Source organism: Felis catus, chromosome D1, assembly GCF_018350175.1.
Source record: "Felis catus isolate Fca126 chromosome D1, F.catus_Fca126_mat1.0, whole genome shotgun sequence".
NCBI classification, from domain to species: Eukaryota; Metazoa; Chordata; class Mammalia; order Carnivora; family Felidae; genus Felis; species Felis catus.
In genome coordinates this window covers 103,942,280-103,963,787 of record NC_058377.1, presented here as the reverse complement: position 1 = coordinate 103,963,787, position 21,508 = coordinate 103,942,280, and the positions used below count along the sequence as shown (strand labels likewise).

At 42.9% G+C, this 21,508-nt stretch overlaps 1 protein-coding gene across 2 annotated transcripts in view; it reads left to right on the top strand.

Annotated features, from left to right (window-relative positions):
* The first annotated feature begins 91 nt into the window (after positions 1-91).
* The window catches only part of PATL1 (PAT1 homolog 1, processing body mRNA decay factor), a 32,019-nt gene continuing 10,602 nt past the window's right edge, over positions 92-21,508 (top strand). The window contains exons 1-13 of one of the 2 annotated variants that reach the window (XM_003993414.6): positions 92-260; positions 2,167-2,278; positions 9,449-9,666; positions 9,959-10,039; positions 10,683-10,877; positions 11,814-11,915; positions 13,072-13,161; positions 13,376-13,593; positions 15,367-15,456; positions 17,827-18,007; positions 19,065-19,188; positions 19,649-19,746; positions 20,527-20,586. In XM_003993414.6, coding sequence (XP_003993463.1) covers positions 246-260; positions 2,167-2,278; positions 9,449-9,666; positions 9,959-10,039; positions 10,683-10,877; positions 11,814-11,915; positions 13,072-13,161; positions 13,376-13,593; positions 15,367-15,456; positions 17,827-18,007; positions 19,065-19,188; positions 19,649-19,746; positions 20,527-20,586 — 1,584 coding nt within the window. In that variant the 5' untranslated portion in view covers positions 92-245. Of the gene's footprint in view, positions 261-454; positions 1,173-2,166; positions 2,279-9,448; positions 9,667-9,958; positions 10,040-10,682; positions 10,878-11,813; positions 11,916-13,071; positions 13,162-13,375; positions 13,594-15,366; positions 15,457-17,826; positions 18,008-19,064; positions 19,189-19,648; positions 19,747-20,526; positions 20,587-21,508 lie in introns of those variants that run through there. The other variant, XM_045039345.1, reaches the window with a different exon arrangement.

Here is a 21,508-nt window from a genome sequence, read left to right as displayed (position 1 = left end):
CCGCCGCTGAGACTAGGAAGCGGGACGCCAAATCTGTCCCCGCGCAGCCGCCGCGCCGGGCGCCGAGCGGGGCGGCCGGCCTCCCCGAGGCGCGCCTGTGCACGTTCCCACGCACGCTCCGGCGTACGGCGGCGGCCAGGGGTCGCGAGCCGGTGGAGGACCCGCGCGCGGAGGAGCCCGGCGAGTCAGCGCCTCTTCCCTCCCTCCCCCACTCCCCTCCCCGCTCCCTCCCCCCCTCCCCAAGAATGTTCCGCTACGAGGTGAGCTCTTGCGACCGGAAGTAACCCCTCCCTCCCTCCTGCGCCCCTTTTCGTCTCTCACCCCCTGCGCGTCCGTCCCGCGCCCCTGGAGGAGGAGGGGGCTGGCGGCGGGACCGCCGGGACCGAGTAGAGCGCTTGGGGCCTGGGGTCGCGGGTTTAATCCGAGGGTGGTGAGCAGGCTCCAGGGGGCGGGACTGTCCTATCAGTTGCCGCCGGGAGAGTTGGCCTCTGTTTTGGGGTGGCGAGGGCCCGTTAAGTACCGTATCCAGACCATTCCCCAACCCCCACCCCGGGAGGAGCCGCGGAGGGGAGAGCGTCGCACCCACCGGCTTGAGGAAGAGTCTCCCGGGAAAGCCTAGAAACACGTTTCCCGCCCTGGACCCGGAACCACCTCCCCTCCAGTTACATACCCGTGCGCACTGGCAACCAGCGGGTCAGGGGGTGCCCGGACTTGCCCTTTTCTGGGGCCGAAGACTGTTTACCAAAGAGGGCTCCCCGAGTTGGGAGGGGGCGTGTCCAGCAGAAGTTCCTTCTGGGCGAGTGGGGGGAGACGTGGGTTTGGTGACCATCCCGGGAATGTAGCGACAGTCAAGTTAGCGACAGTCTAACCCGACCGCTAACTCACTGTATGACCTTGAGCAACTCCCAGTCTCTGGACATAAAGTTTCTAGATTTGTAGACTGAAAGGGCTGCTCTAGGTGATCCCTGAGAGCCTCTACAATTGAAAAAAGCAGTGATTTGGCTAAGTGGATCTTTGTGATTTTGAAGGGCGTGCAGCTGGGAGTTGCTTGTGACGTGGAGGCAGTTGTATGCCTGCTTTGTGTAAGTTTGGGAGGGCTTCAGATGGGTAGAATGGCCCTTTGGCCTAACCTTTCCTTCCGGGACAGCCTAGCGAAGAAGTAGCCTGGCAAGGTATGTCACAGACCTGCCTGTTGATAGGTGGTGCTGTGATCCTGAGTCTTTGGACATTGGGGGACACATACACAATAGGAAGGGTTCAAGATGAACTGACTTGATGTAAACATGGAGAGAGATGCTGAGATGCAGGAGGCAGAGTTGTCAAAAGAAAAGAAAACTTGGAAAATAAGTCCGTTGAAAACGGTAGCGGAGGGGGGAAATGTTTAAAAGGGAACGGACCTACGTGGTTGTGGGAATATCTAGCACTGTGGAGCAGTCCAGAGTCTTTGCCAAATCTCTGCCCCGTTTTATCCTCACTGAGGTGTTGTCCCTTTGTTACCACCTAGAGCCTAACACAGAGCCTGAGACACAATAGGTACTTTAGAGGTCTGTACTGCGTTAACTAGAATATGACTTGCCCCAGTTTGCACCACTTGTACGAATGGAGCCAGAACTTGAACTCACCGTATCACAGCTTTTCCAGAGTTCTCTTGATTGGGGTTGAAAATTTAGCTTTCTGTTTGATCACCAGCGTTTGGGCCTACAGAAAACAGGATGGAAAATGAACAGAAAACCTTAAAAGGGCATAATGAAATATGGTTGCAAATTTGACGTGAATATGGGAAACCTGATACTTAATGTTGAAAAATATTTCTAAAACTCAAGCAAAATAATAATAAAGTGTGCATCTTCAGCGGTCATTACTACTCTAACCAGTGATGTGAAGAAAGTTGGGGGCCTAATTCCTTAGTTATGCGAAGAAATACCGTTACTAGATTCTTGATGGAGAAACGGAGTGTTTGGGCCAAGAGAAACTGAAAGAAGATGCTGACATCTTCCAATGTCAAGGAAATTGGGCATAGAAAAAATGCTGTCTCTACAAGAGGTCATAATGAAGCTATTCTGATGATGGGGAAGATAAAATGAACATTTTTTTTTCAATGCCTTTTTCACATTGTTACTCATGAGTGTGAATTTCATGAATAGTTAATCTCTTCTCTTTTTTTAGTCTTTAGAGGATTGTCCTCTGGACGAAGATGAAGATGCCTTTCAGGGCTTGGGAGAGGAAGATGAAGAGATTGATCAATTCAATGATGATACGTTTGGGTCAGGTGCAGTTGGTAAGTGACAGTGTTCTTAGAATGTCATCTTGGTCTCTTGCTCTTTTCAAATGTTCTCTTTTAAGTGCTTTATCTTAGTAGGAGTAACTGCCTTCACAAATTGGGCAAAATATTGTATTCTCGGTCTCAGAATAGTTCAGTCCTCACTGGAAGCATCTACCCCACTCCCTGGGCCTCTTTTTTTTTTCCTCATATATAAAACCAGATGTTCTCTGAGCCCTGTCCCTTCCGGCTACATTACCTGTAGCTGTAGGTTGGATGCTAAAAGGAATGCAAATGGTTAGACAAGTAGGCATTTTCTGAAGATTTAAAATAATCCTAGAAGAAGGAAATTTTTATTTGTGGAACATGTAACTTTTGGAAAACCAGTTAACTAAGAGAAAACTTGGACTTGAGTGTGTATGTTTTAAAATTCATGGGGCTCCTGGGTGGCTCAGCAGTTAGGCGTCCAACTCTTGATTTCAGCTCAGGTCATGATCTCACGTTTCGTGGGTTCAAGCCCTGCATCAGTCTCTGTGCTGGCAGTGTGGAGCCTGCTTGGGATTTTTTCTCTCTCTCTTTCTTCCGCTCCCCCCCCCCTTCTCCCTATCCTTCCCCCCCTTTCTTTCCACCCCTCCCATGCCTGCTCTCCCTCTCAGAATAAAGAAATAAACTTTAAAAAATAAATACAATGAAATTCAATTAACCAGTGGTATATTGCATGACCCTGCTATTGCCTTATAGTATCTTCAGTAAAATAGGAAGCATTTTATTCCAAGAATTGTGGTGATAGGAAGTCTTCATAAGTTAGAAAAGTGCTGTGCACAGATGAAATTTTCTCATCCCTGGATATGAACATATATTCTAGGAATTGGAAAAGGGTAAAAAACTAAAGAGCCAAACTAAACGTAACATAGCTCAGAGTTATAATTACTAAAATGGGAGACTTAGGGAGCAAGCTTATATGATAAAGTTCGAGAATTAGAGATCCTAGAACAAGTGTACTAATAAAATATACTTTATACTTTAAAAAAAATAAATAGGTAAGAGTGCAAATATTTTTACTTTAACTGCTGGTGTTGAAAAGTAGCAATAACTGTTTCTGTTGGGATGTGTAACTATATGTGATTTCTTTGGAATCAGCATTTCTGTCTATGCAACAAACATTGTTCAAACTTAAGTAGCAAGAGGAAATTATGCAATAGTGACTAATCTTAAAATGTTGAATATCAAAAACAAATAAGAGATCTTAGAGGTGTGATAATGGTGACTCATTCTGCAGTGACCTAAGTAGCTTGAGTTGATTAAAACTTAGACTATGTTGAATTAACTGGCAAAAATAACAAAGTTTGCTCGTTAGTCGAGGCTTACAGAATTCAGTAGAGATATACAACTGCCACTATCAGGAGCAGCAAGAGAAGTGTCTAAGGTAGAAGCAAGACGGATTACAGAAGGAAACCAAAGACCATTTGGATTATAGCCATAGTTTAGGAGATGAGATCGGCCAAGAGAAGGACAATGTCAAAGATGCTGTTCTCTCTCCATGGAGATCACCGAAGAAGAGAGGTAGGATAGAATTGCAAATGAACTGATGTGAATTGCAAATTGATTTGGAAGTTCCTTTAGTGTATAACCTATAGAACACAATAGAAGTTACAAGCATTGTGTGCTTGTTTCTGGAACTCCTTTTCTCTTAAAGTATTGTACTGATTGTTACCATTTTTCAGCAAATTCGTCACTATTAAATGAAGTTGATGGAATTGACTGACAGATGTTACATTAAGATGAAACAGCATAGTAATAAGCCCTCAGTTTTGAACCCGGACAGAAGAGAAATAATCTTGCCTCTTCTCGTTGACTTCCAGCGTGCTGTGGGCAATCTTTTTCTGCTTCTCCGTTCCTCACAAGTTGAGGGAAATGTTTCCTTAAAAGGACATTGGAGTGTGCAGAACTGTATTTTGTATGATGGGAAAAAAGAAGAGCACACACATGTTGAAAAAGCCCCTAGGGTTACACAGTAAAAGAACGGGTAGTAAAAAGTAAAGGCAGTGAAACAGCAGCATATGGTTAGCCCAGTTTGTACCTGAGGGCATAAGTGATTAAGAAAGACTTTCCTTGTTCATCAAAGTTTATAATGGAGAAGAGATTTCTAGGGGTGCTTGGGTGGCCCAGTCAGTTTAGCATCTGACTGTTGACTTCGGCCCAGGTCATGATCCAACAATTTGTGAGTGCGAACCTCCCCCATCAGGCTCTGTGCTGATGGCACGGAGCCTGCTTGGGATTGTCTCTCTTCGCCCCTCCCCTGCTTGCATGCATGCATGCGTGCTCGCTCGCTCTCTCTGTCTCTCAAAATAAACATTAGAAAAAGAGATTTCCAAATATGAGCCCTCTCCTTTAGGAGTATGATATATTTGTATTAAAGTTAAAATCATAATTCTTTATGATATCTTGATATAAATATTACACAGATTTATTTTAAAAAATTGCTAAATCAACCTGTGATTTGTTTAATACACTTGTACAGGTGGTATAAAGAATTTAAACTAGGAGGGGCGCCTGGGTGGCTCAGTCGGTTAAGCATCAACTTTGGCTCAAGTCATGATCTCACTGCTAGTGGTTCGAGCCCTGCGTGGGGCTCTGTACTGACAGCTCAGAGCCTGCAGCCTGTTATGGATTCTATGTCTCTTTCTCTCTGCCCCTCCCCTGTTCATGTTCTGTCTCAATCAATCAATCTCTCTCCCCCTCTCTCCCTCTCTCTGTCTCACTCAAAACTAAATAAAAATTAAGAAAAAAAATTTAAGAATTTAAACCAGGAGGTAAAATGTCAGACCTCTGACATGTTATGGGTTGATGGTTTTTAACTTAAGGAGTGTCTTGAATGATACTTGTTAGTACAGTAGTTATTTTAAGTCACTGGCTGCAAATGCTCTGATGTCACCTTTCCTTAAGAAACTAGTGCTTGTCTTCTGCATGGAAAAATATTTACATCATCTTAAAGCAGTAAATGGCCATAGTAATCTTAACTCATCCTCTAAAAATAAAAGTTGACACTTACAAAGTACTTACTGTCTGCTGGGCACCACTATAAATGTTGTGTGTGTGTGTGTGTGTGTGTGTGTATGTATATATATATATATATATATATATATATATGTATGTATATGTATATTATTAATCCTCACAAGAACCTTGTTCATTTGAACAAATGAGGAAGCAAAGTGTGAGAGAGGTTAAGTAACTATAAATGCAATCAGTGTAAACTACCAGTTATGTTTAAAGTTGGTGAGGAATCTTTGGGAATCTCCTGCCTCTACTTGGAAAGGCTCCCCATTCTTTCCACTTCCCTTTAATTGATAGCTGTTAAAATCTTTAGGGACTTAAGTTGCTTTAACATTAACTCACCTGTATTTCCTTTTCATTTTGTTTTTATTCAAAAATATTCCAGAGACAGACGGCAGCCCAGAATTCAGTAACCCACGTCTGGGTATAGATTAATTAGTTAACAGAAAACAGATAACTTCTTTTTTCTTCATTTCTCTGGTATTCTTTTGCCTAGCCTTTATGATTTTGACCATTGTGGATTGAGGTCAAGTGTTGGCATATATGTGTAACTTTATTTTTAGGTCATTTGAAAAAGATATGAGTGAGGTATCCTCTTCTAGTAAGGGCATGTGATCTCTTGACATATTGCTTTACATGACTTTTCACAAGAGCAAGGAAGATCCAAAATAAAGATGACAGTATTCTGTGGCATAGATTTCTTTATTTACATGTTTGAAACAGTGACAGTCCATTCACAACAAAGCCAGTCTCACAGAATATGGCTATTTAACCAGTGCTTTTAAAATGTATTATTAAGGACAAATACACTGTTTGTCTTTGGTAGGATCTGGTAATCCTAGTAAACATGAGTATGGGAGGTGGTGAATGAAAACAACTCAAGTTAGAATTCTTCTGCATTAGGATCTGTCTACTAACAAATTAGCTTCTTAAACTGGGGAGATAAATGTTAAAAAAAATCCCCCAACTGAGGATTGCATAGAGTCCTCATCTTTTGGCATCCCCAAGTTAGTAACATTGCAAAAAACAATCCTTTAAAAACCTGCTCAGCTTACTCTTCCTTAGCAAAGATGACACAAATATTAATGTCGCAACTGATTTTTAATTACATTCATCTTTAAGAATATTTTTCTGGGTAACTGATAATACTATAATTTTCATCTAAAGTGAATTTTTTTTTTTACCACAAATAGTACATTCAGATATACCACAGTGCTCAAAGACTAGACAGTGGTTCTGATCATACCAAATTGTACATCTGAAAGTCTCCCTTCCCTTGCTTTTTGCATCACTAGTGTTAGGTGATGCATTGTTATGTAATAAAAATAGCAAATTTTAAATGTTTATAATCTGACCTTACAAGGGACTTTGCTGCCTACTTAGTAAATATTTGCGTAAGATGTTAAGATCTCTGGTGCCCCCTTCATTAAGATCTCTGGTGCCCCCTTCAGCACATATGCTAAGATATTAAGACCTGTGTAACACTCATTACAGTGTTAATCGTTACATTGAAAATTTGCAAATAATCCAAATTTCCATCAGCAAGCAATCAATTAAATTAGTATATCAATAGAATAGAATCTTATACAGGTGTTAAAAAGAATGAGCTAATATTATCAGTAGTCATATACATGTGTGTGTGCATGAAAAGCTGTACAGGATGTATTGCTTAAATACAAAGAAACAAGGGGCACCTGGGTGGCCCAGTCCATTAAGCATCCAACTTTGGCCCCGGTCGTGATCTCATGGCTTGTGAGTTTGGGCCCCGTGTTGGTCTCTGTGCTGACAGCTTAGTGCTTGGAGCCTGCTTTGGATTCTGTGTCTCCCTCTCTCTCTGCCCCTCCCCTGCTCATGCTCTGTCTCTCTCTCTCTCTCTGTCTCTATTTCAAAAATAAATAAACATTAAAACAAATTTTTAATAAAAAAATGCAGAGAAACAAGTTAAACTTTATAGTTTGCATCTAAAAAACTTAAGGTACCTGTAGAGTTCTGGGGAACTCTATAATAAAGTAACCGATTTGTGTGATGTTTCAATTATTTATTTACTTTAGATCTTTATTCATTTTTGAGAGAGAGAGAGACAGCGTGAGTGGGGAGGGGCAGAGAGAGGGGGAGACACAGAATCTGAAGCAGGCTCCAGGCTCTGAACTGTCAACCCAGATCCCGATGCGAGGCTCTAACTCATAGACCGCAACATCATGATCTGAGCCGAAGTCAGACGCTTAACTGACTGAGCCATCCAGGCATCCCAATGACCCAGGCGCCCCAATGTTTAAATTTTTTAATAAACATGTATTTTCTTTGTAAGCAGAGGGGAAAAAAAGATAATTTTAACATGAGCCCCTCAGAAAATTATCAGTAAATCTAACTAAATCTTTTTTTTTTTTTTAAGTGGCTACCATTTATTATACCCTTATTGTATATCAGGCACCTTTGTTTTTTCTTGTTATAGTGCCTTTAGTTCTCCCTTCCCTCTTTCTTTTAATGAGGTGTAAAGAAAAGTCATGTGGAAGGATTGCCATGGAGGACACTTGCAGAATCCTGTGTTTCTAATGTTAGTTATAAAGAGAATTACCTGTTACCCTTTCAGTTGAATTTTATGGGACATAAAAACAAAAACTAAAGTAAGAAGATGTATATGAACACGTGAGTTTTTTGTGTTTGAAAGTCTTCCATGTTTAGATGAGGTGAAGGCAGCATTGAAACGAAAAGATTGTTTAGGGAAAGCTTCCATGAGGAGGGGAAAGATAACCTGAATTTTAATACTGAAAAGAGCGTAATAGTGAATAGAGCTTTTACGGTGGAAGCAGAATGGAGGGATGAGGTTGAGGAGCATTGGAGACCGAGTGATGGAAACGGTCTAGTTTATAGAGAAGCTGGTGAAGGGTTCTGAAAATTTGTGTCTGTGCTGCAGCAGGACTCAAAAATAATGCTGTGTCAGCATAAAAAGAGAAGAAAACCTAGTGCCAGTGCCACAGACTGTATAGTGTCCAGGAATAGCAGAGACGTTGTTAAAATGGAAGAGGACGGGACCCAGGTCCAAGTCACCATCACCTTTGCCCTGACGTGTGCAATAGTCACCTGGCAGGCCTCCAGGCTTCCAATATTTCCGCTCCTTTCCCCGCCCACCCCTCAAATCCCCAATGTGTGCTCAGTACAGCAGCCAGAGTATTTCTTTCAAAAAGTCAAGCCACATCAAAACCTCCAGGGTCCCCCCTGGAGTGGCCCAAAAGGCCCAGAAGGAGCTCCCTCCTGCTGCCTATCTGGCCTCATTTTTTTCCTCTCAGCTCTTTCCCCTTGATCATTCTAATCCAGACACAGTCCTTGCTGTCTCTCAGAATCATCAGTCATCTTAAGTCCTTCCTACGGACTGTCCCTCTGTCTGGAACACTCTTCTCCCAGCTATCCATATGGCTAACTACCTTACTCTTGAATCTTTGCTCAGACGTCACTCGCACAATGACAGGTACCTGTGACTACCCTCTTTAATGTTTTCAAACTGCTGCTTTTCCTCTACACTCCTACAGGGCTTCATTTTCTGATATAGTGTTGAATGTACTTAATCGATACATTTATTGTCTGTTCTGTCTCTTCCCTCCCTGAAGGAGTGCTGCAGGAGGGCTGGGTCTTTGTTTTATACACTGATCTGTCCCATGTGCCTAAAACCGTACTTAACCGCATTAATAGGTGCTCAATGAATGAACGAAATGAATGGATTTGAGAGCTTGTAAAGAGGATGGCAGTTATAACCTAAAAGAAAGCATAGGCTAATGCAGTGAGTTTTAACTTTCCTTTTTTGCCCAAAACGTCATAGAATGTCAAAACCAGCAGGATGTCATGTACATCCCCATCACCAGTTTAGAAATTGTTTTCGGGATAGAGTTTGGATGCCATTGATAACGTATTCAACTATTACTCTAAGTGCTCGAACTTTGTTGCTGGTATGATGTTATTTGTCCTTAGTGAAAAGCCCACTCTCATGTACCTCTCAGTTTGAACCGTAGTTCATGTCTCTAAGTGGACATTTACTGTCTTCTGAAGTTAGGATTGTTCATTTGGTTCCCAGAAGAATTTCATGAAACTTTTTAGTCCCAATACGAACTGTGTTTCTTCCTAACGATTTCCTTCTAGATGATGACTGGCAGGAAGCACATGAGCGCCTGGCTGAACTGGAAGAGAAGCTCCCAGCGGCAGTTAATGAACAAACGGGCAATGGAGAAAGGGATGAGATGGACTTGCTGGGTGACCATGAGGAGAATCTGGCAGAAAGGCTCAGTAAGATGGTGATTGAGAATGAGCTAGAAGATCCAGCTATCATGAGGGCAGTGCAGACCAGGCCAGTCCTGCAAGTGAGTAAGCTACTGTGATTTGAGAACTATAGCAGACTGGCGATTGAGGTGAAGTTTTGAGCTTTGCCATATTGTTTCATCCCAAGAGACTTACCTGTACCTTAAAAATTGGTAACGTAGTTCCCTGATCGTAGCAGTCGAAGGTAGGGAATAATGTATATTCTGGAACGCTGTGATTTCGTATCCTCAAGCAGTTGAAACTCTCTTGGGACCTTGTTCACCAAAAGCAGTTAAATGCCCAGAAAGCCCACACCATTCCAGACTTTGTGTATGTGTTTTCCTTTTTTGTTAGCCCCAACCAGGGAGTCTCAATTCCAGCATCTGGGATGGATCAGAAGTTCTGAGGCGAATCCGAGGACCACTGCTAACTCAGGTATTAAGTGTTTTCTCTTTACACAAATTCCTAGCATCCGCAGATTCCAGGTTGGCTCCTGTTGTCACCCTTTCCTTACCGAAACAACATACAGATGTGTGTCCTGTGCCGTTATGATGCTGATTACTCAACCTAGCACTCGGAGCTGTCCCTGTTGATCATACACTTCTCAGCCTCCGTGGCTGTGCTCACTTTACCGTGCTTTAGTTTGAAAAGGTTGAAAGGGAGCCATTAGAACTCAAATTTGTTAGCTTACGATTCGATTACTTCAGTCATTTCTAGGCAAAACTGTGGGGATGGAGAACAGATCAGTGTTTGCCAGTGGTTGGGGGTGTTGGGAGGGATCAACTAAGGGACAATACAGCAGAAGTTTGGGGGTGACAAAACTACTGTGCTTTGTGATTGTGGTAGATCCATGACTCCGTGCATTTCTCAAAATTCAGAGGACTGACTGTATACCAAAGAGTGAATGTTAACTGGATGTGAAATAGAAATCAAACTTAAAAATAATTTCTCAAGATGTTTTTGGCATCTGTACGGATTATTAAAACATTTTAAGTTGGCTATGAGCTAATTTTCTCTTCTCTCTCTCTCTCTCGCTCTTTTTTTTTTTTTTTTTTTTTTTAACTATTTCCTTAATTAGGAAATGCCTACAGTGTCTGTATTAGAATATGCCCTGCCTCAGAGGCCCCCACAGGGCCCAGAAGATGATCGGGACCTTTCTGAGCGTGCTTTGCCGCGGCGGTCCACGTCACCTGTCATCGGGAGCCCTCCTGTTAGAGCCGTCCCCATAGGCACCCCACCTAAGCAGATGGCTGTACCCAGCTTCAGCCAACAGGTACCTCTCATTAACAGGCACTCAGCCCAGGATATTGGGAATCTGGGCAAAATTATTTGGGAAAATGGCGATGCTGGGAGGAGGGTGGACGTTTGGGGTAGGCATTAGAGTAGAAAGAGAAGTAGCCAATTAGAGGAGAAGTTAGTACAAACAAGAGACACATTCCCTAATGCCCTTTCCTGGTGCTGCTCCTGGTGCTGCTGCCTATTAAGTGGGGGAGAAAAAGGGTAGTTAAGCACATTTAGCATCTATATCCTTTTCAGAGTGTTTTGCTGGCTGCCCAAAACATTGGCAGAGAGGTAACTGAAAGCTGGGGGGAGTGGGAACACACAGCATTGTCCACATCCCTTTTTACCTTTAAGATATCCCTGCTTTCCCTAGAGCCTGTGCAGTCCTGTTCCATAGACTTTCCTCCACCTGAAACCAGCAGCTGAAAAGGAAGGCCAATTTGGAAGGTATGGGGGGAGGGTGGTGTTGGTATGGCCTAGTTAGGCTCAGTATCCTATGAAACGGTGGAGTCACAATGTATCACAAAAGAGCTGAGCATGGCGGCCATATCACAGGGGCTTCAGAATAGGACTTAGTTAATCCTCCAGCTTTCTTATCATTCCTTCTCCCTCGCTGCTACCAAAATATATCCTCTTGCAGAGAATTTGCAAGTCAGAATATCTGCTGGTACCTCCCTCAGATAGCATGGAAGGGTGGGGATAACTGGAGAATTAGCTAAATCTTCTTCAGTTGCAAGTGGCACGTTGCTTGATGTTTATGAGAGGAAGTAACCAAAGGTTCTTCTGTGAACCCACAGCCATAGCGATTTGCTTAGAAGTAGGGCTTTGCATTAAGTTCGCGTGTCTACCAGTACTTGAGGGGAGGGGGTGTAGGTGGAGGAAAAACTGACTTCATTGAGTGTAGTTGTGTATATGTTTGTCCTGATAGATCCTGTGTCCGAAGCCTGTCCATGTCCGGCCCCCGATGCCACCGCGCTATCCTGCTCCCTACAGTGAGAGGGCGTCCCCAAACCAGCTCTGCAGTGTCCCGGTATGTCATTCTACAATCTCGTGAAAGCACGCAGCATGTAGTTTCTGAGCGCTACTCATATATAGGCAGCTCCTAAATAATGCAAGCTTTTCATAATCTCCGTGCTTGAATTTCTAGATCTTACGGTCCCCAGGTAAATAGACCTGGTTCATCGCGTTGTTTCCTACCTGAACTTTTTTGTATCTTTGAAAGTCCAAACTCGGCCTGGTCTGCTATTTCAGTCCCTATCCTTTTTCAAAGTCACTTCCTTTTTCAAGTTACATGAGTGTCGTGCTTCATGATTTCTTTTATTTTTATTTTTATTTTTAATTTTTATAAATTTTTTTTTTTTTTTTTTTTTTTTTTTTGAGACAGAGCATGAGCAGGGAAGGAGCAGAGTCCAAAGCAGAATCACAAATTCACAGAATCCAAAGCAGGCTCCAGGCTCTGAGCTGTCAGCAGAGAGCCCGATGCAGGGCTCGAACTCACAGACCGTGAGATCATGACCTGAGCCAAAGTCGGATGCCCAACCGACTGAGCCACCAGGCGCCCCTTTATTTTTATTTTTAATGTTTGTTTATTTTTTTATTTTAATTGTTTTACATTTATTTATTTTTGAGAAACAGACAAAAGCGTGAGCGGGGGAGGGGCAGAGAGAGGAGACACAGAATCTGAAGCAGGCTCTAGGCTCTGAGCAAGCGGTCAGCTCAGAGCCTGATGCGGAGCGCGAGCCCATGAACTGTGAGATCATGACCTGAGCTGAAGTCGGACGCTCACCTGACTGAGCCACCCAGGCGCCCCTAATGTTTGTTTATTTTTGAGAGAGACAAAGCATGAGTGGGGGAGGGGCAGAGAGAGAGGGAGACACAGAATCCCAAGCGGCTCCAGGCTCTGAGTGTCAGCACAGAGTCCCACCTGGGGTTCCAACTCATGTATTACAAGATCATGACCTGAGCTGAAGTCTGATGCTTGACCAGCTGAGCCACCCAGCTGCCCCATCGTGCTTTCTGATTTCTAGCATTGCTCTCTTTTGTATTCCTTCCATGGGTAGCTTGACTATACAGTTTGAGCATTTTTATATCCAAGTTTATTCAGCATTCCTACCGAATTCTTTGTTATATTGATTTACCTTTTTCGCAGAAAGCATATAACTTTGTCTTTTTTTTTTCCCCCTTAGAACTCTTCCCTGCTGGGTCACCCTTTCCCTCCTAGTGTTCCTCCTGTCCTCAGCCCCCTCCAGAGAGCACAGCTTCTGGGAGGAGCACAGGTAAGGCTATGATTAGCCCAGCTTACAAAGAGCTCTCTTACTTTCTTGACATTCACTAGATGATGTCCCTCTTTGCCATTAATCAGTCTCTACTGCCTCCCAATTTTCCCTACACTTTATTCAAACAAAGTTATTGATGGAAATCGTATTCACTTTTGTAAAAGCAAGAGGACTTGCTGATGAACTAAATCTGAGATCTTGTCCCTCTTTCTAGCTGCCGCCTGGACGGATGTCTCCCAGCCAGTTTGCACGGGTTCCTGGATTTGTTGGTAGCCCGCTTGCCGCCATGAATCCCAAGTTGCTGCAAGGGCGAGTGGGGCAGGTGCTGCCCCCAGCGCCGGGCTTCCGTGCCTTCTTTAGTGCTGCACCCCCCGCCCCACCGCCTCCCCAGCAGCACTCCCCCGGCCCAGGGCCTCACCTGCAAAACCTAAGGTGTGCAAACACAGGCCACTGTTTATCTGTCATAGTCATTGAGGCTTAGTGTTACAATACAGAAGCCTCATGATGGTTGCAAGGGGTGGGTTTTGAGATGTTCTTGTATCCTCAACTTGCCAAACACAGAAATGTTTGACAGCCTCCAGGCATTCTTCCAAAATTAGCATTTCCCTAAAGTCACATGCTTCCTGTGTATATTTGCACCTTGCTGGTTAATCACCTCTTTTATTTCTTCTAACCTCTCTCAGGTCTCACTTTATATTCATTTTACAAACACTCGGACATACGCACAAAGTGCTTATGGCTTAACAAGAATTACCGTATGTTAAAGAACAGAGATACAATACAGATGCTTATCTGAGTGCTAGCTAGGTTGCTCGCTTCTGCTCTGGTTTTATAACAGGTTCAAGTTCCTGCTTCTAGGGAAATTATGTTTTATTACATACTGTATCATATCAGGATTCCTCAGAGAAACAATCTTTAAGATATATATATATACACACATACGCATGTGTGTGTGTATATATATATATGTATATACGTGTATATCTTCATAAAGAAAAGATTTTAAGGAATGGCTAAGGAAATCCATAGAGCAGGCCAGCAGAGTGGAAATTCAGATAAGAGTTGAATTTGCAGTTGAGTCTGAAATTTGTAGGACAGGCTGGCAGGTTAGAAACTCAGGCAGTTCACTAACTTAGATTTAAATATAATTAAAAAGTTAAAAAACAAAAACTCAGGCAGGACTTCTGTGTTCCAGTCTTGAGGCAAAATTCCTTCTTGTCTGGGAAATACCAGTTTTGCTCTTAATGCCTTCAACTGGTTGGGGCAGGCCCACCCACAGTTTCAAAGGTCATCTTTTTTCTTAATTAAGGTTTTTAACTACTTTGAGAGAATGTGTGAGCAGGGTAGGGAAAGAGAGAGAAGGAGAGAGATAAACCCAAGCCAGCTCCACACTGACAGTGCAGAGCCCAACATGGGGTTCGACCCACAGAACTGCAAGATTGTGATTGGAGCTGAAATCAAGTCGGATGCTTAACCAACTAAGCCACTCAGACGCCCCCTGTTGATTAATTCTTAATCACATCTACAAAATACTTTCATAGCAACATCCAGATTAGTGTGTGACCAGAAAACAGCTGGGTACCATAGCCTGTAGCCAAGTTGACATAAATTGATAGTCACACATATATTTTCTTCTTCTTTCTTTCTTTCTTTCTTTTTTTTTTTTTTTTTTTTTTTTTTGGCAGCAATTATTTGTTTGCTTGTTTATTTTTGGTGTGGAATGCTAGGGGGCTATTTTATTTTTTTAATTTAATTTATTTTTTAGTTTACATCCAAGTTAGCATATAGTGCAATAATGATTTCAGGAGTAGATTCCAGTGGTTCATCCCCTGTGTTTAATATCCAGTGGTCATTCCAACAAGTGTCTTCCTTAATCACATATATTTTCAATGTCTCTCCCAAAGATTTGAAAATAAGCACATTAAATCTTTTAAGAGACTTCTGTTAACAGGAGTGAGAAGAAAAATAGTTACACTATTTACTGCTAATTCACTCAAATTTTACGATCCTCTTCTTAGGAGTTGAGAATTAATCTCTGTAGAAGACATGTAAAAATACAGTTGTCTTTTCCTTCTGAAAGATCTGAGAATAGACTTGAACATTCCCTTGGGTGGACATGTATGAAGTTACCCTGTACTGACAACATTCTCTAAAATTTCAAGTCATCAGAACAGTAGAATTGGAAACCTTTCCCTTTTTTCTCAGGTCTCAGGCCCCGATGTTTAGACCAGACACAACTCACCTCCATCCCCAGCACCGTCGGCTCTTGCATCAGAGGCAGCAGCAGAACAGAAAGTAAGTACTCATCCTGCTCCTTTGTGGTTTTTTAACTCAGCTTGTAGTTTTGACAGTGCTACTAATTTTCTGTTTATTTATTAATTTTAGAACGAGTGGAGGAGGGACAGGGAGAGGGAGGGAGGGAGAGAGAATCCCAAGCAGGCTGTCCACGTCCAGCATGGAGCCTGATGTGGGGTGGAACCCACGAACCATGAGATCATGACCTGAGCCAAAATTGGTCGCTTAACCAACCAAGCCACCCAGGCATCCCCATCAGAAACACAATTTAGATCTGATTTTTTTTTTTTTTTTTTATACTCCTTACCAAGTTCTTACCATACTCTTAACTACCTTTTGTTTATAATCTCAGCTCAGAGGTAACTTTGAAGCATAATGGCTAGCCTTAACTTCAGTCTTCAGTAAAACCAAGTCACTCTATTTTTGCCTGTAATTTAATCTTACTCACAAATATAACTGTGTATTTATATAGGCAGCCCTGGCTGTAGAGCAGACACTGTGGTAGGTTTTGAGGATTAAAAGAAAAACAGGACATGTCAGAGTCCTGACTTCACAGACCTGGTGCTCTATGATTATTCATATACAGAAAATAAGAAAAGTAAACATAACTTTGAGGTTTCTTTAACCTTCAGTTTTGTGGTTCTGTTTGTGTAATTCCTTCTCACTTTCAAAGAAGCTCTAGGATACTTTCAGCAGGGGAAAAAAAATAGAGGCTCTTAAAATAAGACATGAAAAGGGCACACCTTAAAGGAAAAGATCAATACATTTGACTGTGTGAAAATATGAAACTTGTAGTGCCTGTAGTTAACAGTATGGTTTTACATGCTTGAGATTTGTTAAGAGGGTGGATCTCATTCATGTGGAATGTCTTGCCACCAAACAACAACAACAACAACAACAACAACAACAACAACAAAAAACAGTGGGAGATCCAGAAACCCTGGTGGGTATCGGATACATCTGTTACCCCACGTGTGGTGATGGTGTCGAAAGGGTTCGCGCATGTCCAAATGTACAAAATTATAGACGTTAAATACGCACAGTTGTGTATCAGTCTTACCTTAGTAAAGCTGATATGATTTCGCTCATATGTGGAATTTAAGAAACAAAACAAACGAACAGAGGAAAAAAGAGACAGACTCAGAATTCTAGAAAACAGACTGGTGGTGTCCAGAGGGGAGGTGGGCCGGGGGAAGTAGAGGATGGGGATTAAGGAGAGCACTTGTCGTGACGAGCACAGAGTAACACGTGGAACTGTTGAACATCGTATCAGACACCTGAAAGTCAAAAACAAAGAAAAGATTTCAAGCCCACTTATAATCAGGAAAACACAGATTAAAATTAGATAACCATTTTACATCATCAGATAAGCAAAATTTGAAATGTCTCAACACTCGTTGTTGGCAAGAATGTTGGTTTTACAGCCTCTTGTAAGAGAATTTGGTAGTAAATAATAAGGTTGAAAATGTGGATACACTACAACCTAGCAGTTCTCCTTTTTGGTATACACCTGGGTATGCTGTCGACATGGATACATATGAGGAAGGTGATGTTGAATTAGAAGAAACTTATCCAGTACCATTTATGTAAAACTTAAAGGCACAGAGAATAATACTGTATAATATTTAAAGATGGACACACAAGCAGTAAGTCTTAAAAACATTTCAGGGAGAGTTCTCACCACGTCAGGATGGTGGTTCCTCTGGGAAGGGAGGGAAGCTGGAAACTAGGGTCCAGACGGGGTTCAAGAGGGCCTTCAACTGTGAATGTTGTGACAGTATGTTACTTAAATGTTCCTGCATAAAACTCTATAGAGCTTCTTAGTTAGAACTAAGCACGGTCTGTCCCCTTTTCAACCGGGAGAGCCTCTCACTATTCACTAAAAGGTTTCTATATATGCAAGTTTGGGCAATTTTTTTTTCCCCACTAAGTCTTGATGGTGGATAAGTGAATGTTTATTGTGGGCTTTTCTCTATATTTGAAGTATTTCATGATTTTCAACAAGTTAAAAAAGAAGTGTATAGACTGGGAGTCAGTTGGCCTGTGTTTCACATCTCCTTGGCCTCAGTTTGTTGTCTTCAGTGGAGAAAATAAAACTCCCCACTTGTTAGGTTTCTTGTAGGGCTTAAGCAGAAGGCCACGGGTGATTGGGTTTAGCACATGGTGAGGCACTCCGATCTCCGTTACTTCCCTCAGTGTGTGTTGCGTAGCTCTTTCTTCTCAGATTCCGGCAAGACTCAGTTCTCCCTTTTTAACAAAAGCAAAGTGGCATCTTTTTTTTTTTAACTTGGCCTGGTTTGTTCCCATATTGTTATGAGACCCAAGGAATGCCCTGACTTGGAGTGAATGAGCCCTATGTTTGTTTCTCAGTCAGCATCGGAGTCTTAACGGTGCGGGAGATAGAGGAAGTCACCGGAGCAGCCATCAGGACCATCTCCGAAAGGACCCCTACGCCAACCTCATGCTGCAGCGAGAGAAAGACTGGGTCTCTAAAATCCAGATGATGCAGCTACAGAGCACTGACCCCTACCTGGACGATTTTTATTACCAGGTAAGTGACCGACCAGTCCCTCACTCTGACAAAGGCACTTGTGGAAGTCTGGTAGACTTAAATACTGACAAATTTCTCTTTGGAGGTAGTTTTCAGGGGGTTACGAACTACCTGAACATATTCTGTCCTCTTTTCAAGCAGGAGAGCCTCTCACTATTCACTAAAAGGTTCCTGTATATGCTTTTAATTTCTTACAGAGGCTGTCACACCCAATGTCTTGAAATAGTTCTTTCAGTTAAGGATATTGGCAGTCTGGACGCCTGGATGGCTTAGTTGGTTAAGCATCTGACTCTTTTTCTTTTTTTCCAATGTTTAATTTGAGAGAGAGAGGGAGACAGAGGATCCAAAGCAGGCTCTGTGCTGACAACAGAGAGCCCAACGTGGGGCTTGAACCCACAAACTGCAAGGTCGTGACCTGAGCTGAAGTTGGATGCACAACCGACTGAGCCACCCAGGCGTCCCTAAGCGTCAGGCTCTTGATTTCAGCTCAGGTCATGATCCCAGGGTCGTGGGATTAAGCCCCATGTCAGGGCTCTGCACTGACAGCACAGAGCCTGCTTGTGATTTTCTGCTTCCCTTTCTCTCTCAAAAATAAATAAACGTAAAAAACAAGAATTTTGGCAGCCTGCGGTGCCTGAGCAGCTCAGTTGGTTGAGTGTCTGACTCTTGATTTCAGCTCATGATCCCAGGGTCATGGGAACAAGCCCTACGTGGGGCTCTGCACTGAGTTTGGAGCCTGCTTAAGATCTCTCTCTCTCCCCCTCTACTACTCTCCTCTGCTTTCTCCCTCCCTCTCTTTCTCAAAAAATTTAAAAACTAAATAAAGTTAAATCAAACTTTATAAAGAAGGTATTGGAGGTCTAAAGATATTTCCATTGATAATTGGCTTTTCTGAAGGCTGGGACTTTTTGAGAAGGAAACATCTAGCGGTCTAGCAAAAATTAAAGATCAATACACCTAAAGAGTTCAGGTTGTTAACTGCCGCTGGCATAATTATGTAAAGAGCAGCCAAACTCTGGGCTTATGTTGCAACTGAAATCACCTTCTCGTGTGATAGAATTACTTTGAAAAACTGGAGAAACTGTCAGCTGCTGAAGAAGTGCAAGGTGAAGGCCCTAAAAAGGAGCGTACCAAGCTCATTACCCCTCAGGTGGCCAAACTGGAGCACGCCTATAAGCCAGGTAAGTCCTTATCCCTCGGTCCGTATTAGAAGACATTTGACATGCTGCTGATACGATAAAATATAAACAGCCGTGTAGATGGCTGGATATAGGGCTGTTCGAAACTCATTCATCAAGGACTGTTGTCCTTACGTGCAGAGGGCAGCCTTTTCTGCAGCATGGCGTGAGTGGTTCAGCAGATGCACTTGTAGATCCTTTAAGACTTGAGATTCTGTAACTTTTTCAAATGTGTTATAATTTCTGGTATCTCTATGTAATAAAAGGGAAATACTTCAGAGTGTCATTATTGTTAACAACCCCAAAATGGGAAAAGATCGATTTTAATAAGAAATCACGTTAGATATGTAGGTTTGTGTATCGAATTGTTAGGCTGTGAGGAAAGACCAGAGAACATAAAGGTCTTTGGAAGCGGCCCACCTGCACCGCTGACTTCCTTTTTGGAAATGTTTTGTCTTTGCAGTGCAGTTTGAGGGCTCTCTGGGAAAGCTCACTGTCTCTAGTGTGAATAATCCCCGAAAGATGATCGATGCTGTTGTGACATCTCGGAGTGAGGATGACGTAAGTGTCAGCAGAATTGTGCGGGTCGTCACTGCTGTTCTGGAGGTCATTGTGGAATGGACTCATGCATAATGGGTCGGTTGTTGTCTAACTAGGAGCGTCCTACCTGGCATGTCCTGGCTTTCTGGTTTCCTGCACAGGGGCTGAGATCTAACACCTTCACCTCTAAGGCAGCCAGGCAGGACAGGGGGTGGCAGGAGTCTTTAACCTGGGTAACTGGCTGCAAACAGCATCAGCTGTCTAGTGCAGCTCTTAAGATTACCATTTTCGGGGCGCCTGGGTGGCGCAGTCGGTTAAGCGTCCGACTTCAGCCAGGTCACGATCTCGCAGTCCATGAGTTCGAGCCCCGCGTCAGGCTCTGGGCTGATGGCTCAGAGCCTGGAGCCTGTTTCCGATTCTGTGTCTCCCTCTCTCTCTGCCCCTCCCCCGTTCATGCTCTGTCTCTCTCTGTCCCAAAAATAAACGTTGAAAAAAAAAAAATTAAAAAAAAAAAGATTACCATTTTCTATGTGCTCTTAAGATTTTCCTGGGATTATCTTCATCTTTACTGTATCCTACCATTACCTTTTGCCCGTTTGTAAATTCAGTTTAATCATTTGTGTGGTTTAGTTCATTCAGTTCTGTGACCTTTGTCCAGTTAGTGTTGTTTTAGATTATTAACTTTGGAAGAGTTAGGATTCTCTTACGGTATTGTCACAAATGGAACTATATGTACACACTTAGGAGGTTATTTTTAACAGAGGTAAACAGTTCGCACTGAATAGTCTTGTCTTTTTTTAGGAGACGAAAGAAAAACAGGTTCGGGACAAGAGACGAAAAACCCTGGTCATAATTGAGAAAGTAAGTTTTAAAATCTGTTGCTGTCATTAGTTTCAAATACGGAACTCGCAAATGTGTGTGTTCGCGAGAAGTGAAAAGTAGGGAGTGGTGTCCTGTGATTGCAGTTAATGAATATATTCTTCTTACACACCTGCTGTGTACCCGAGCGCACTAGAAAAGAGTGTGCTGCACCTCACAGAAAGAACACTGCTACTATCAGAAGTACCAGGATTTGTTCACACTTGTTCAGTTAACTGCTGAGTGTTTTAGTTAGGTCACCTTCTAAGAAAATGGGAATAAAAATTATGTGGTTCCACCTGTGAATCAATGTAGTTAATTAAGTCAGTCCACATGTATTTACTGGGTACGCCCTGGGTGCTGGGCACTGGGCTGGATGCTAAGAACAGAGTAAGTAGAACCGTGTAGTCAATTAAGTCGTTAAGCATAAACACCCTGTTGCAACACCATGGCATGACCCGCCTGCGATTCACATCTTCTCCATTTCTAGCTGAGCCTGTGACTTGAGGCAAGCTGCTTAACCTTTCTGTTCTGTGCTCGTTTTCTTCATCTATAAAAATGGAGCTGGTAATAGTCTCTCTCTCATTGGGCTGTGGAGAATATTTGGTGAATGAGTACGTGCAAAGTGCCTAGCACAGTGCCTGGTATCCAGTAGTAAAGTGATTGCTGTGTTTATTAATATGGGGCATCACTTGGAGCAGTGATAAACATCATTTATGTTAGAATGCCGTTCTTGCTGCTGTAACATTGGCAAAGTGTGCAGTCATTCACTATGGATACCTCCTGGGTTAGAGGTCACGGAGGGACAGCAGAGGGGCGCCTGGGTGGCTCAGTCAGTTAAGCGGCCGACTTCGGCTCAGGTCGTGATTTCACGGTCCGTGAGTTCGAGCCCCGCGTCAATCTCTGTGCTGACAGCTCAGAGCCT